Raw genomic sequence first — 12860 nt, forward strand, 5'->3', positions numbered from 1 at the left:
CTGGGGGCCCAGTAGGCCTTTGCTGGAACTGCAAATCACGTCTGCATGAGGGACAGTAGTTAGTTACCTGCTGCTGTCTTCCGGTAACTGGGTTTCAGTGGGGGAGTTAGACCTGCATGTAGCTTGGTACTGTGCCAGGGATGCATATGGGTTCTAGCAGTCATTGTTTCTGTTGGAGAATTCCCAAACCAGAACATAGAGGTCAGTCATCACAACTGAGAGGTCAGACCACACTGAGGAAAGGCTGGTTGCTACAAGAGGCAAAGGTGATCAGGTCTTATGAGGAAGGAGAGAGAGTAGGTCACAAATGATTCTCAAATGGAAGCCATATACCTTCAGGTCCCATAAGAAATATTAAGTGTGTGTGTGTGTGTGTGTGTGTGTGTGTGTGTGCGTACCTTTGTTGTAGGTGTCCCATGTACATTAAAGTTCCTGCCAAGGCCAGAAGAGGGTACCAAGTCAGCTGGAACTGGAGTTACAGGCTGTTGTAGGTCCCAGTGTAGGTCCCTATAACCTCCAAAACAAGAGCAAGTGCTCTTAACCCCGAACTAGTTCTCTACTCTTATAACCCCCATTTTAAAGCCATTGTGTGATAGGAAATGACTCCAGTTCCGGTAACTCTACCTGTTAGAGGCCTGGCACACCTGAGAGTCAAGTCTTGAGTAATTCTCCACACGGTCACCAGCCAATTCTTAACCCTCCTCATTGTTATAACTTTATAAACATGGCGTTGGGTGGGAGTGTCTATGTTGAGCTGAAGTACTCTCCCAGGAAGCTCCAGTCCATGGTTTGAACAGTATCCCCCATCCTTTCACAGTTCAGAGAACAACCAAGAGATAGCTTTCTTGTGATTTGAGTGTGAAATGTTTCCTACAGGATCACAGATTTGAACACTTGGTCTCGGGTGGCAGCGCCGTTGGGGGAGGGGCAGAGCAGAAAGTATGGTTACGGAACCTATAGGAGGTGGACTCTTTATTTCTTGAGGAAGTATAACACCAGGGGCAGATGTGAGGTTTTATAACCTGGCCTCTCTTCTTGTTCTCTCTTTGCTTCCTAACAGCCAGGCTTCACTCCTGCAGCTATGCCTTCCCTTCTATCTGGAACAATAAGCCACACGGTCCTTTCTTCTGCAAGTTGCTTTTGTTCATGGTGATTTATGGTGGCAACAGCACAGTTACCAGTACACCCCTCCTCTGTCCGTATTTACTGAGTAAGTAAAGCTCTCAATAGAAGTGGAAAAAACAGATTTGCTTTCAAAGGAGTATAAAAAGGCTATGTATTTCCTTCTGAGCTAATACACCTGATGGCCCTCACTATAGAACTGTTATTTTTCTCCTAGAGATTTACTTGAATATTAAGAAAAAATTATCATGTGGAAAGGTTCCCACTAAAGTCTCAGGAAACTCTCAGAATTTGTAAATATGCATAAAATCATTGGAATGCAACTAAAGCCAAAGTGAAAGCATCCTATACGGTTCCATAATTCCACAGCATAAACTTCAAGAAAACACAGGTGAGTGTTTCCTTTGTGTGGCATGGCCCAGCCATGAAAGCCCCCCAAAGCACAGAGAGAACAACTTTCCATCTTCCTATTAATCTTCATGTTTTCATGTGTAATCCAGCAGTATTTTGAGGTGAAAGTGGTCCCAGACAAGCAACTTGCACATTACAAACTGTATTAAATTAATCAAATATAGACAAACAACGATAATGACCATAAACAAGAGAAATGATGAACAGTAAAAGGGAAACACATTTGAAATGTTACTCAAATAGACATTCAATCAAACCACACCCTTTAGACAACATAATTATTCGCATCATAAAAATTCCTAGTGGTTGAAATCTAAAATATTGATTAAAAAGCTTCAGTTGGACTTCAAATCAGCCTAAAAAGAAACTCCCATCTTAATAAAATAGGCAAAACTTTCCTTGGAAACACCACCACCTATTTTGTTTAAAAAATGTGTTCACTATCCTTGAAAAAGACCTGAAGTGGATCTTCTGGAGAGGATGTCTTCCCTTAGCAAGTTGAATGCAACGGAGCAGAAAAGACACAATTCCAAAGCACTCAGGAGAAAAGAGGGATAACCAGCCTCAGAGTCAGTCCCAGGACCACATCTCAGACTCCTGGGCTGCTCAGTTGGGGACACAGAGAGTGGCTGGACAAATTCTTTACTTTAAAAATTTCCTCCCTGGTTTTTCAGAGGACATGGTGACCCAGCTTTCCCTAAGAACAGATGTTTAGCTGTGAAAATACATTATACCTCCCAGATTTTCTGAACATCAGAGTTCGATTTTCAGACTTTGAAACATCTTCTGGAAGATCCCTTCTGTGGACTGAGAATGCAGTCCACCTTCAGCTACCACACTCCCTGCCCTCTGGTGACCTAGTTACTAACTACTGCAACATGACACATTATAGGATGGCTACCTTTTGTGCCTTTCATTTAAATGAAACCCTACTTACTGCTGATTGAGAATTCTGGGGGAGGGGAGCAATGAATACAAAAAGATCTCTCCTGTAATTCTTACCACAAGGGCTTAATTAAACAGCAACAGATGAATTGAGCCAGCATGGAATGCTAAGTAGACTCTGGAAAAAAATGAACTCATTCAGATTTTTACTTTTATAGTGAAAATGAGAATTGACTTTACTGCACTGGGAGTTGGAAGTAAAAGGTCTGGGTTTTTAAAAAAGCCTTCTCCACCAAGAGAGCAAAATGCCACTCAGTGGCATTGCATTTGTTTTAACAAAATTTCTTTATCAGAAACTATAATTTAATATTTAAGTATCTAATTTACATGTGACAAGATATCATATTCAAAAAAGTAAACTGCAACTAGAAAACTATTAACCACTAAAAACAATACCAAACACAAACCCAAACATTTGTAGGAAATCAACCGCTAGCATCTGAACTGGAAACAAAAGGGTCTCACCGTACTTGGCTCATGAAAGAAGCGTTCACTGTAGTCTGTGAAAGAGTATCCATTGTGATTCATTGAAGTTCACCGTTTGTAGCATAAGTAACATTCAAAGACTCATTGTCCGCGTATGCACACGTGCGTATATATTTATATATATTATATTGTGAGACATACACTCGTGTGTGTTGATTTAAAGGTTTTCTATCTACTGATAACTGCCTGAACTTTGGAAGGTGCTGAAATCCACGTTTCTACATACCCTTGATTCATTTAATGATGCCTTCTTTTTTTTTAAAAACAGAACTTTATGTAAAATACTCTGTTTTTTGTTTATTAACTGAATATTTTCTTAAGCATAATAATAGACAATGAGAGAATTGCACTTATTATAAAGATACATTAACATGTTAGATTGCAGCTCAGCCATCAAAGATCAGGGACTGTGATACTGATGGTCCGTTTATGCATTTGATGCAAAGGTGATCATGGCCATTGAAATTAAAGTGAGGGTAACTAGTCACAGAACAAAAGGGGATAACAGAAGGAAACATGCACTATTCCTACTTTAATGTGAAACTAATTTTTTTTCCCCAGGAAAGCAACCCTTGCAACTTCCCTTTACAATGAAACACCTTCTGCACCCTTGGCATCCCAGTAGAGGACATCTGTCTTCAAGTTCTAGTTCACTGTCTGAGTGTGCTGTTCCAGTTTCATCTCCACAAGCTGCCCTTGGAATTCTGGAGCATCTACAACATGACAGTATCTTGGTTCAGTTTCCTTGAGCCTCAATATTCCCTTCAGCTCTTTATAAATAGGGTCCATTATTCATCTTCTTCTGGTTCCTGTGGCAGCACGGTTACTTCTTCCTTTAGACAATCACTGAAGAATCTGAGGATTGTGCTGTAGAGATGATGCTTGCTCATGTCAGAAATATGATATCCTTCATCTGGATAGACCTATGGCATTGAAGAAAAAGGTGAAATTACGTCACGCTTGACTTGGGCTACAGCCTGTTCAGGCGATGTCACCAACATCTGCCTCTTTCTCTCTCTACCCTCACAGAACCTGTGAAAAGAAATGGTAAGGACCCTCCTGTGACAACCTGCAAGTCTCTAATAATCACTTCCCCTAAGGAAGTTTTCCAAGCTCTCCAAACAATAAGGAGCTAAATATTATGAGATGGGAAAATGTTAGTTTTCCCATTTCTCTTGAAGTATGAAAATCAGAAACAACCTGATTACAAGCAGGTAAGATGGGATACTCATTAGCCATATATCATGGGGACACATCCTTTCGCTGAAACCTATAAAAGGGGTCTCTACTTAGAGGCAAGAATCTGAAGTCTCATCATCAGATCCTTTATGTGGGGGTTTGAATAAGAATGCCTCCCATAGGCTCATATATTTGAATGCTTAGGCCCTCGTGAGCAGCACTATTTGAAAGGATTAAGAAGGGTTAGGAGTTGTGGCTTTTTTTTTTTTTTTTAGTATGTGTAGCTTTGTTGAAGGAAGTGCGTCACTGGGGTGGGGTCTGAGGTTTCAAAAGCCCATGCCAAGCTCAGTCAGCCTCTTTCTTTCTGTTGCCTGATACCCTCCACCAATGGAATGCTGAAGTAGGCTACCAGTCAACATCTGGGCCTATAGTTGAGATTTCCCCATCTTCTTGTAACCTACCTCTCGGTTATTTTCACTATTCTATCTTAAAATTCCTTGATCTGTAGCTTGCTTTGTCTTGTTATTATTGAAACTCCATGAAATTGCTTCCACTTTAGAAAGCATGGAAGTAGGGTATCTTTTTTTGTTTGTTTGTTTGCTTGTTTGTTTGTTTGTTTTTTGTTTTATTTTTATTTTATTTTTTTTATCTTTTTTAAAATTAATTTATTCTTGTTACATCTCAATGTTTATCCCATCCCTTGTATCCTCCCATTCCTCCCCCCCCCCATTTTCCCATTATTCCCCTCCCCTACGACTGTTCCTGAGGGGGATTACCTCCCCCTATATATTCTCATAGGGTATCAAGTCTCTTCTTGGATACCTGCTGTGGAAGTAGGGTATCTTAAATGTTCCCAGGCCATGGTCACTTATAACTTGGCTGCAGAACAAATAAGCTCTAATTCCCTTTGTGTCCATCAGCTGTGGCGATATCTCTGCCATATGCCTGACATGTTACCAGATGGCATTCTCACACTTTCTGCTATGGAAAGCTAGATGCTTATACATTCCTGATTTACTATTTTTTCACAGATACATTAGCTCACACACAGAGGAGAAAATTGCTATTAAGAGAACTAAGGAGCTCAACATAACTTGGTGCTGCATTTCCAACCACTTCAAACATTCAAACTTCCTTCAACACACTTCATTTTAACAAAGTCACACATATTCAAACAAGGCCATACCTTTTAACTCCTCTAATTCTTTCAAATAATGCCACTCACTAGGGACTAAGCATTCAAACATCTGCACAATTACCGAAGATCTAATTAATCAGTCACCCTCACTGAAGGTTTAGTAGAACATGCCATTCCTTTTAGGAACTTTTGTTCACCAAGACATAAAATATAGTCATTTAAATTAGGGCTTGTTGGCCAAAATAGTAAACTCTTCCATGCTTCTGTTGACCACTATGGCCTAAACATTGTTGTCTTCTTAACTAAACACGTTGACATCCCTTTACTTAAAATATTTACTTGAGAAAATTTACAATTATGCATTTTTAATGCATCTAAAAATATCCACAAATCTTCTGGTCATTTTTACAACCAAGGGGAAATACTTCTTTACGATGGGTCCAAGGAGTTGAAATGCAAAGTGCAAAGGATGCCCTATTTCCTGTCTCTGAAAAAAGTTAAGATTCTTTCACTTGCCTTGAGGGCACATCAGGCAGCAGAAAGAATCTAACTGTAGAAGGCTCAGAGACATAAGAAGTAAACTCTAAAAGAGTTTTTCTTGAAAAGAGAGCCCCAGGGCATTGTGACTTCACCCAGGGCCTTGTGGGAACTAGTTTTCCTGAGATATTTTCTCCCAAAGTCACTCATCAACAGACAAGTGGAGCTGTGGTTTGAACAGCCCCTAGCTACTGCTAACATTAGCTTGGCTCTTGCGGTTGTCCATGTATTTCTGGCTTTGTTCCTGTGGAGAAATATGGAGTACTGCTGCTAGGTTCGTTCTTATAACCAACCCCAAAGTTAATGGCTAAAGTAGAGAAAACAAAGGCAATGGACAACCCAAAAGTTAGTTTAGAAATATAAGAAGTGCAGAATGCTTGCTGCAGGAAGCGCCAGTGAACAGACCATCATTCTGAGAAAATAGATATGTGGACTCATTCCAGCCAGGACATGTCTGACAAAGCTCTTTGAAGCTCATGTCACATCCATATGTCCCCTCGATGATGAACATGAAGATATACTTGATATTTGCTCTGCTGTTGTCTTAGGCCTAGCTAGTATGTGGCACATGCACACATACACACACACTCACATGCACACATATGCTTATACATATGCATATACAAACAAAAACACATACACATACATTTTTAAAAGAGGTGTTCTACTTCCTCATGATCTCTTGTAATGTAATGCTTCCTTGCCACAGACCCAAAGCCACAGGTCTGACTAAGACCTCCTGAATCCTAGACTAAAATCAGCTTCTAATGGTTTTCAGTTGCTTATCCCAAGTAGTTGCTAGGGGGATATAAAGCTGGAGATCAGAATATTTTTCTTGAATGGGACCTTACCTGCAGAGTGTAATTCACCCCAGCTTTTATCAGATGCTTGATCAATTCTGCTGAATGTTGGAAATGAACTTTTGCTGCAAAATATTAAATTATGATATTTAAAAGAAATGAACCTTTTAGCACCAGAAACTTTTAATGCATTTTTCAAAGAACCTAAGTGTCCTATTTACATTGTATACTTGGAAGACCTGTCTACTGATTTTACCTGGAAAACTGTTATTTAAAATAGTTTAATTTTTTATTTTTCATGATAAAACAGACCACCAACACCAGAGCTGTTACTAAGGGGAATTTAGTTTTCCAGTGGTATTCTGTGCATGTGTGTATGTTTGTGTGGGTGTCCCTGTGTTCAGGTGTGTATATGTGTGTATGTGAGTATGTGAGGAAGTCAAAAGCCCACGTCAGATGTAATTCCTCAGGTGCTTCCCACTCTTGATTTGAGTTATGCTTTGTCATCAGTCACATCAGCTAAACCAGGTGAACAGCAAGCTTCATTTGTCTCTGTCTAGCATCCTGCCAACACTGTGATTGCAAACATACACCACCATGCTTGTACTTTACATTTTAATTGGGTTCCTGGAGATTCAAACCCTAGTTTTCATACTGGTGAGATAACACTTCAACTCTGTATGAGGTCATAATTAGATATATTTTGTGAGAGATAATTTATTTTGTGTAATTATATATTTTGTTCTTGATAAACATTGAAGGTAGTGCAGTGAAATATATTTTTATAAGTACTTGAGGTTTTCTACAATCTAGACTGAGCTAGACACTGACACTCTGCATTATTTTATTAAATTAGAAGTGGGAAACACTGAGATGGCTCAGCAAAAAAGGGTGCTTGGCAGAAAGCCTGATGACATGAAATAAATTACTGGGACCAGTATATGGTAGACAGAGAGAACAGACTCCCAAAAGTTGTTCTCTGACCCGCAAACATATACTTTCATAAGCATGTGCACACATACATATACACACTAAATAAATAAATAATAAATGTAATTAAAATTTCATACTAGAACTGAACTCCAATGTTGAGAAGATAGAGTGCATTACTCATTATTCAGTGTTAAATATTTGATGTAGAGCAAACTGTTTTCTCTCTTTTCCTTCCATCTTCCCTCTGTGTGAATGTAAGGCTCTAAGGCTTTGGAACACACATCTCAGGAGGTCTGTATTTAGCAACAGTTTTATCTGTTATGAAATCATGGACCTGCCACTCAAATCTTTCTGTGCTATACTTTGCTTGTATTCTGCCTAGGCTATTCCTTTCACTCTATACATGTCTTCAGATTTCCATAAACAACTTTAAGCTAACATTTTGTATCTGCATTTGTCAAAGATAGCCTTATCAAGTGGTCTGAGCCACCCTAGGCTCTCATTCTGTGGTGCAGAATAATCTTCCTATACAGCAAGGGGTCAACAGTCCAAAAAGTCATTTATTTAAAATATACTCAAGATCTTCCTGAACAATTTCCTATTACCATTAATAAGAAAAAATCTCCAATTCTAAATAATTATAAATTTCTTAGTGTGTGTTTGTGATTTTGAATGTAGATTTATATGGGCAATGACTGATGTAAAATAACCTCATATAACTCATGTGGTTTTTGTAGGGAAGATATATGGGAAAAAAAACCTCCATCATGTCTGTATTTGGGTGTGGTTGAAAAGATAACCATGGAAAAGAGTTGTGGAGAGAGTGAGATTGATGGAGAGAGGGAGGGAAGGAGAGAGAAAGAGAGAGAGAGAAGAGAGAGAGGGAGGGAGAGAGGAAGGAGAGAGGGAGGGAGAGAGAGAGAGGATAGGAGGAGGGGGGGAGAGGAAGAGGAGAGAGGAGAGAGGGGAGAGGAAGAGGAGAGGAGAGAGAGAGAGAGAGAGAGAGAGAGAGAGAGAGAGGAGAGAGGAGGGAGAGAGAGAGGGAGAGCAGAGAGAGAGAGGAGAGAGAGAGAGGAGAGAGGAGAGAGAGAGAGAGCGAGAGAGAGAGAGAGAGAGAGAGAGGAGAGAGAGAGAGAGGAGAGAGAGAGAGAGAGAGAGAGAGAGAGGAGAGAGAGGAGAGAGAGAGAGAGAGAGAGAGAGAGAGAGAGAGAGAGAGAGAGAGAGAGAGAGAGAGAGAGAGAGAAGAGGGAGAGAGAGGATGTGTATAATGTGTGTGAGATCATGGGCATACAGAGAGAGATTAGAGAGCAGCCTTGGGTGTCAGTCTTTGCCTTTCACCTTTTTGAAGCAGAGTCTCTTGTTTGCTGCTGGGCACACCAGGCTGGCTGCTTAGGCAGCTTGCAGGGCGTCTTCTGTCCCTGCCATCCATCTCTTTTAAGGAGCACTATGATTACAGGTATACACCACTGAACCATCTCTTCAGCCCGCCTCCGCCCCAAATAATTGCAGTTGATTGTTTTCTGCTTTGTCTTCAGTGCAAAGTCTGATGCTTGCAGTCTGGTGTGGTGGTGCACACCTGTAATCCCAGTACTCTGGGAAGCAGAGGCTGGCTGGCATATCTCTGTGAGTTCAAGGCTAGTCTGGTATACAAAGTGAGTCCAGGACAGCCAAGGCTACCTAAGGAAACCCTATCTTGGAAAAAAAAAAAAAAAAAGGTGTGTTGTTTGCTATTTTTCTCCCTCAAAGGACTAAATGGAACAATAAAGCTTAACTGAATGAGTGGATGGATTTCTCATTTTTCTAGCCATCAGTAGTAGAATAAAAGTGTCACTGAATATCCCCAAGTCAGCTAAGCGGTGAGCCAGGACTTGTGTACCTGTGCCTTGTACACAAGTATGGCTGGCCCCTGTCCTCAAACTGAATCAAACAGGAAACAACATGACCTACGGTAATATCAGTGACTTAGTAAAGGGATTACAAAGAGTACTAAAACCTTCTATGGTGGCATCTAGAGGTAAAACTACCTACCTTTAAATACAGTTGGCTTACTTGACTCAGGCTTTGTAGTGCAAGGTATAAGAACCACAGTACCCAGAAAAAAATCCCCGTAAGTTCTGTTTTTCTCATAGTTACTTCTCTAATTAGTTTTAAAAATGTTAGTTCCTTAGAACAATATTTTTGTGCAGAGTAAACTAGACATTATTAAGTGCTCTTAGTCATTTCCTGACACATAGTTAACAACTAGTAAGTAGCTGGGCATGGTGGCACAAGCCTGTAATCCCAGCACTCTGGGAAGTAGAGGCGGGCAGATCTGCATGAGTTTCAAGGCTAGTATGATCTACAAAGAAAGTCCAGAACAGCAAACGTTTCACAGAGAAACCCTGTCTAGGGAAACCAAAAATATAAAAATAAAATAAAAATAAAAATAGTTACTTTTTATGACTACTTTTGACATATGTGGATGGTCTTAATACTTTGACAACCTTTAGAAGCATGATGCTCACTGCTGTTGTGTATCATGTAATATTGCTCCTAAATAAACCATTTTCTGAAAACATTTCCAATTTGCAATAAATGTAGATTTTCAATAGTTGCCAGGAGAACAAAGAGTTCCTGCGTAGGCTGTACCAGGATTTTTCTTACTTTTTTTCCTTCCTCTCTGTCTCTCTGTCTTTGTCTCTATCTGTCTGTCTGTCTCTCCCTCTTTTATTTCCTTTTTAACATGTCTTACAGTGTGATGAGAGGCTTATTGCACAACAAAACAACAGAACTTTGGAGATAAAGCATGAGCTCCTTTAAGTCACCTCCATTCCTGTTGCCCTGCTGCTCTTAGACCTCAAAGCTCCTTACCTAACCTTAATTAAGAAGCACACACACATGCAAACAGGAGGACACATCCATGAGCCTTCATATATACTCCGATAAATACACCACATGCATTGACTCCAGGTCTAATTCAACCACATATTGGCATTACTATTTTTTTATTTCCCGGTCAACACTAATTCCAACATGGTTTTTGGTTGCAACTGGCCAGTGGCTGGTATAATCAAGCTTGCAGATAAAGTCACCCTATGACAACAGGAAGTGATATTGCATAGCACTATCTTATTCCCTTGTCACTTCCTGCCGGACATCTCATTCCGCATGTCACTTTCTGGACTTGTGCAGCTTTATAGGATCCCCTGAACGCAAGTCCTACATCTAAAACGTGTCCCTTTGTGAAGAGACAGCTCCCATCTGACAGGAGCAGCATTCACAGTACTTACTATCTGCAGTCCCGTGGATTATTAATAGATTCTCCTCTTTCAGACCATGAATGTTATGCAGTACACTGGATGCCTGTAAAAAAAAAAAAAAAAAAAAAAAAACCAAACCCACAAGTATCTGCATATATAGAGACATCTGAATGGAAGCAATTCATCCTAGACTTTATAACAACAACAACAAAACCTTTGGCCTTTTGTTACTGTTAGTTTGCATTACTTACCTGGTAAGCACTTTCTTCCTTTGATGGCATACCAAGGTACCGCTCAGAGAAAGCTGAGGCTGTGACCCAGGGAAAGAAAAGAAACCATCAGAATAAGCAAAACACACTCTGCTTCATTATTTATTTATGCATCTCAAATGTAATTGTCACCCTCCAGTAAAATCAATTATATCACTGTGGTGATAACTCACAGTGCGCTTATATAACACATGATACATGAGCTCAATTGAGTTTCTCTGCATGTGGGATCTTGGTTTCCACCAATCAGTGCATTACGGATCTTGGTTTCCACCAATCAGTGCATTACGGATCTTGGTTTCCACCAATCAGTGCATTACGGATCTTGGTTTCCACCAATCAGTGCATTACGGATCTTGGTTTCCACCAATCAGTGCATTACGGATCTTGGTTTCCACCAATCAGTGCATTACGGATCTTGGTTTCCACCAATCAGTGCATACGGATCTTGGTTCCACAATCAGTGAATTACGGATCTTGGTTTCCACCAATCAGTGCATTACGGATCTTGGTTTCCACCAATCAGTGCATTACGGATCTTGGTTTCCACCAATCAGTGCATTACGGATCTTGGTTTCCACCAATCAGTGCATTAGGGATCTTGGTTTCCACCAATCAGTGCATTACGGATCTTGGTTTCCACCAATCAGTGCATTACATCAGCTCTGTCTGTAGGACCTACTCACCATACAACTTCATGTCTGAAATGGGTGCAACCACTGCTCCACATTTGAAAAGCTTTTCATCTGATTTCAAGATCATTGAGGCAACATAGCCCCCATACCCCTGAGCAAAAGAAAAATTAAAATAATGACTCCTAGCAATAAGTGTAACTTTGAATCACTGTTTAATAATGCACATATCCCAATATCTCAAAGTGTAGAAAGGAATGCAAAAAAAAATCACTGTGTACATATGAAGACTTAAGAGCTGTTCAAAAATTTATACAACAGGTTATTTTAATAACTAAGTAAAATATGAAATTAATTATGTATCACAAAATTCACAATTTTATACCACATATCTGGGAAATGCTCCAAGTAATTTGAAACAAAGGAAATGAAGTACCCTTAATATGTCATTTTAAGGGAACTTGGTATTAAGTATTCTAGTAAAATACTTAATGATAATGATGATTAAATACAATTAAATACAGTCAACAACTCTACGCACCATTTGTCACTCTTTGTAGAGGATCAGGGCCTGTCACCCCAAAGTCTGACTCTAGGAGAACAGAATCTGCTTCAAAGGTAAATACGCCTATTTAGCATAAGGATTATTTGGGATGGTAATTTTGAGAAATTAAAGATTGGGGCCACAATAATAGCTCATTCATATGGTAAAGTACATTGCAAGCAAGCATGAGGTCCCACGTTTGATCTTCCACAACCCAAATTTGTAAAACTACAAAGCTGAGTGTGGTGGTGCACATTTAGAACCCTTGGGTTTGTGAGGTGGAAGCAGGTGGAGACGTGGGACTAGCAGGCCAGTGAGCTTGGCTTAGGTGGTGAGTTCTAGGATAGTGAGAGATCTTGAGGGACTAGCAGGCCAGTGAGCTTGGCTTACTTGGTGAGTTCTAGGATAGTGAGAGATCTTGTGGGACTAGCAGGCCAGTGAGGTTGGCTTAGGTGGTGAGTTCTAGGATAGTGAGAGATCTTGTGGGACTAGCAAGCCAGTGAGCTTGGCTTACGTGGTGAGTTCTAGGATAGTGAGAGATCTTGTGGGACTAGCAGGCCAGTGAGCTTGACTTACGTGGTGAGTTCTAGGATAGTGAGAGATCTTGTGGGACTAGCCAGCCAGT

The 12860-nt window shown here is 40.2% G+C and overlaps 1 protein-coding gene across 1 annotated transcript in view; it reads right to left on the reverse strand.

The window, feature by feature from the left end:
* Positions 1 to 3047: 3047 nt before the first annotated feature.
* Dpp10 (dipeptidyl peptidase like 10) overlaps positions 3048 to 12860 on the reverse strand; it is a 772006-nt gene continuing 762193 nt past the window's right edge. Inside the window, exons 22-26 of the mRNA XM_051147278.1 lie at positions 11746 to 11845; positions 11042 to 11100; positions 10821 to 10893; positions 6670 to 6743; positions 3048 to 3887 (exon numbers count right to left, since the gene is read on the reverse strand). Coding sequence (XP_051003235.1) covers positions 3753 to 3887; positions 6670 to 6743; positions 10821 to 10893; positions 11042 to 11100; positions 11746 to 11845 — 441 coding nt within the window. The 3' untranslated portion in view covers positions 3048 to 3752. The remainder of the gene's footprint in view (positions 3888 to 6669; positions 6744 to 10820; positions 10894 to 11041; positions 11101 to 11745; positions 11846 to 12860) is intronic.

The sequence above is a fragment of the Acomys russatus genome, chromosome 6 (assembly GCF_903995435.1).
Source record: "Acomys russatus chromosome 6, mAcoRus1.1, whole genome shotgun sequence".
NCBI lineage: Eukaryota > Metazoa > Chordata > Mammalia > Rodentia > Muridae > Acomys > Acomys russatus.